This window comes from Elephas maximus, chromosome 19, assembly GCF_024166365.1.
Source record: "Elephas maximus indicus isolate mEleMax1 chromosome 19, mEleMax1 primary haplotype, whole genome shotgun sequence".
Classification (NCBI taxonomy): Eukaryota; Metazoa; Chordata; class Mammalia; order Proboscidea; family Elephantidae; genus Elephas; species Elephas maximus.
In genome coordinates, this window is record NC_064837.1 from 17904052 (window position 1) to 17908746 (window position 4695).

General features: G+C 41.5%; 1 protein-coding gene across 1 annotated transcript; it reads left to right on the plus strand.

The window, feature by feature from the left end:
- Nucleotides 1-318: 318 nt before the first annotated feature.
- LOC126062331 (olfactory receptor-like protein DTMT) lies at nt 319-1263 on the plus strand. Its single transcript, XM_049859771.1, has one exon. The coding sequence runs from the start codon at nt 319-321 to the stop codon at nt 1261-1263; it is 945 nt and encodes a 314-aa protein (XP_049715728.1).
- The last annotated feature ends 3432 nt before the right edge of the window (nt 1264-4695 follow it).

Here is a 4695-nt window from a genome sequence, read left to right on the forward strand (position 1 = left end):
TACATCTTTGAGAATGAATGAATGGCCAGACAAGTAGCAGGAAAACCAGACCATTGTGTGCCTCCGAAGCTAAGAGTGATTTTGGAAGGAGGGAGTAGTGTTACATGTAAAAGAAAAGTGAAAAATAAAAGTCATTTTTAATTACTGAGATTTTGATTATAGAGATCCAGAGTATAGAAATTGTCCTTGTTGTAATGAGAGAAAAACCAAGTATTACAGAGCATCTAGCGGGCCATATATCACAGAAACGTGTTTATTTCTCTAGTCAGTGTTTTAATGAACACTATTATTTGTTCCTGAAGATATTAGCAAAGGAGCATGTCAGGAAAAAATCAAACCATCGTCTCTGAGTTCATCCTCCTGGGCCTGCCCATTGATCCAGAGCAGCGAATCCTGTTCTATGGCCTGTTCCTGGCCATGTATGTTACCACCGTCCTGGGCAACCTCGTCATCATAGTCCTCATTCGAGTGGACTCCCATCTCCACACACCCATGTATTTGTTTCTCAGCAACTTGTCCTTCTCTGACCTCTGCTTCTCCTCAGTCACAATGCCCAAATTGCTGCAGAACATGCAGAGCCAAGTCCCCTCCATCCCCTACACAGGCTGCCTGGCCCAGATATACTTCTTCCTGTTTTTTGGTGACCTGGAGAACTTTCTCCTTGTGGCCATGGCCTATGACCGCTATGTGGCCATCTGCTTCCCCTTGCACTACACCACCATCATGAGCCCCCAGCTCTGTCTCTCCCTGGTGGCACCGTCCTGGGTGCTGACCACGTTGCATGCCATGCTGCACACCCTGCTCACTGCCAGGTTGTGTTTTTGTGCAGACAACACGATCCCCCATTTTTTCTGTGATATGTCTGCTCTACTGAAGCTGGCCTGCTCTGACACTCAAGTTAATGAATTGGTGATATTTATCACAGGAGGATTCGTTGTCGTCATCCCATTCATACTCATAATTATGTCCTATGTAAGAATCATCTCCTCCATCCTCAAGGTCCCTTCTGCCAGGGGCATCCATAAGGCTTTTTCCACATGTGGCTCCCACCTCTCCGTGGTGTCACTGTTCTATGGGACTGTTATTGGTCTCTACTTATGCCCATCAGAGAAGAATTCTACTGTGAAGGAGATCGTCATGGCTATGATGTACACTGTGGTGACCCCCATGCTGAACCCCTTCATCTACAGCCTGAGGAACAGAGACATAAAGGGAGCCTTGGGAAGGGTCTTTCATAAAAAGACATTTCCCTTCCCTCTATGATGGTAACACTTGGGATTTTCATGTTATCTTATCTAGTAGAGATGCTGATATTTCAATATTATTTCAGACTTCTTTTTTGTTTATCGTAGAAGATTCTATTAAAATGAAATACTGCAGAACAATCTAATAAGAGAAGAGAGATAAAGTGGAGCTATCTTGTTGAACTAAGAAGTGGTTCTCGGTGACCTCCTGGTAAAGTCTTCCTTTTTTGTCACTCCCAGATGATCCTGAAGGAGCATAGTTTTAAAAGATCTAATTGCCTCCAGTTGTTAAACCACTAATTTGTTACATGTTGTGTTTTTTAACCAAAACGACTTGAAATAATACTCTGTCTTCCAAGTGAATACTGACTAAAACCCAAACATCTCAGCCTCTCAGCACCCATCTTCTAAATTCTGTTATACCCTTTCCCGTACAAGTTTTTGCATCATTCTGTCTCTGAAACTTTTTACCCCTGATTTATTTTTATGTCTACATCATCTTTCTGCCATGATATGAACAAGGAAGGAACTTTCCAACTCCTTTATTAGATTAGTTTATTTTGGCTTTACCTGGCTGCTAACTGACACCTAACCAAAAACCTGTTGCCGTGGAGATGATTCCGAGTCATAGCAACCCTATAGGACAGAGTAGAACTGCCTCATAGAGTTTCCATGGAGCACCTGGTGGATTCAAACTGCCAAACTTTTCATTAGCAGCCATAGCACTTAACCACTATGCCACCGGTGTTTCCAACTAATACGAAAACCCAAAAAAATCCAGTGCCCTTGAGTCAATTCTGACTCATAGCGACCCTATAGGACAGAATAGAACTGTGCCATAGAGTTCCAAAGAGCACCTGGTTGATTCAAACTGCTGATCCTTTGGTTAGCAGCCGTAGCACTTAATCACTACGCTACCAGGGTTTCCAACTAATACGTAAGGGTCCTAAAAATTACTCCTCCAGGTATGAGGAAGGAAGCAAAAAAAAAAAAAAAAAAAAAACCCCAAACCTGTTGCTGTTGAGTCGATTCCCACTCATAGCGATCCCGAGGTTGGTAAACAACCTCAATCTTTAAGGATGTCTCTCTCTTTGTTGATATTTTATAATTTATCAACAAAGTTGCCATCTATGACCTCTTCTACCCTTATGAAGGCTGCACAGAAGGAAATATTATTACTATTTTTAAGTTTGAAAAAATATGGAATTTGGTGACTGACTTGGCAAGGTCCCAGAGTGGGTCAGTATTGAGCCTACTTAAGATCCTAGACTATCTGACTCAGGAGTCTCTTCTCATTTCCCCTCATCTGGAAACAATAAGAAGGGTAATACACTTAAAAATCTTAGCTCCACTTATGGCTGTCTAGGTTTCCAGCCTTGCTCCATTTGCATCTTTATTGCTTTCCTTATTTGGTGTCTCCAAATCCATCATTTCAATACCCTTGTGTATTTTTTTGACCTCCAAATCTCCATCTGTAGCCAGGGAAGGGCTTTCTCCAGATTCTAATTTTTATTCTCATCTTTCCCGTGGACATCTCTACTTGATGATTTATAAGGCCTTCAATCTTAACATGCACAAAATTGAACAATTTATGTTTTCTCCCAAGCCAGCTCTTTTTTCCGTATTCCATATCTTGATTCATGATGTTACCTTCCACTTAGTTACCCAAGGAACTCGCTTTCTCTGTGCTTTTCCAAGAAGGGATTATTGTTCATGCAGTGTTTCTTTTTTAATTTAACATTGTTTTCAAATTTATTTTAATATTCTGTTTGTGTTACCTAAGGTGCGCTATTTACTATAATGAATAAACTCTGACATGTAAAACAACAAAGATTTTTCTTGGTCGTGTAAAATCCAGTTGGCATTGGGGTGAGGGGAACTATGTTTCGAGCTGTGAGGCTAACAGAGGCTCTGAGTTCTTTAACATATGGTTGTCAAGGTTGCCCCAGGTGTTGACATTCACCTGAAGGAACATAGAAGGTAGAGGATCACATGAGACGTTTTTAATGGACGAGGCCTGGAAGTGATATACTTCACTTTGACCTTCATTTCATTCTCCAGAATGCAATCACATAACTCAGTGTATTTGCAAGGGAGAGGGGCTGAGAAATTACTTGTTCATAAATTGTTATACTCAAATCTATGCTACAGAATAGAAGCATGATTTTTTTTTTTTGACATAGGATTTTATTATGCTTTTGGTGAAAGTTTACTCAGCAAATTAGGTTCCCATTTGAGAATTTCTATATAAATTATTCAGTGACATTAGTGACATTTATACCATGTGTCAGCGTTCTCTTTAATTGTGTTCTGGTTGCTCCATTTCCAGTGCTCTAGTTTCCCTGCCCCCTTATCTTCTCATTTTTGCTTTAGAGTAATTGTTGACCTTTTGTTCTCATATAGATGGTGTCTTAATTATCGAGCGCTGCCATAACAGAAATACCACAGTGGATCGCTTCAACAAAGAGAAACTTAGTCTCTCATAGTCTAGGAGGCTATAAGTCTGAATTCATGGTGCCAGCTCCAGGGAAAGGCTTTTTCTCTCTGTCATCTCTGGAGGAAAGTCCTTGTCATCAGTCTTCCCCAGTCAAGGAGCTTCTCATTCAGAGACCCTGTGTCCAAAACATATGCTATTCTCCCGGCTCTTGTTTCTTGGTGGCATGAGGTCCCCCTGTCCCTGTGCTCACTTCTTTCTTTTATATCTCAGAAGAGATTGACTTAAGACACAACCTCACCTTGCAGGTTGAGTCCTGCATCATTAACATAACTGCTGCTAATCCCACTTCATTAACAACAGGAAGGATTTACAACACACCAGAAGACAAAATGGTGGACAATCACACAGTACTGGGAATCATGGACTAGCCAAGTTGACACACATTTTAGGGGGGGGGTCACAATTCAACCCATAACAGATGGTTTTTACTGGAGCACCATACTCATGGGTAATATCCTTTATTTTGTGTGCCAGTCTGTTATTTTGCTAAACGGTGACGTTAGGGGATAGTTTTGGTTCAAGGTATAAAGAGTATGCCAAGGAAACAGTCTCAGGGAGTCAGAAGCATGAACTTTTTTTTTTTTTTAATAATTTTTATTGTGCTTTAAGTGAAAGTTTACAAATCAAGTTAGTCTCTTACACAAAAACCCATATACACCTTGCTGCACACTCCCAATTACTCTCCCTCTAATGAGACAGCCTGCTCTCTCCCTCCACTCTCTCTTTTCTTGTCATTTTTGCCAGCTTCTAACCCCCTCCACCCTCTCATCTCCCCTCCAGGCAGGAGATGCCAACATAATCTCAAGTGTCCACCTGATCCAAGAAGTTCACTCCTCACCAGCATTCCTCTCCAACCCATTGTCTAGTCCAATCCATGTCTGAAGAGCTGGCTTTGGGAATGGTTCCTCTCCTGGGCCAACAGAAAGTCTGGGGGCCATGACCACCGGGGTCCTT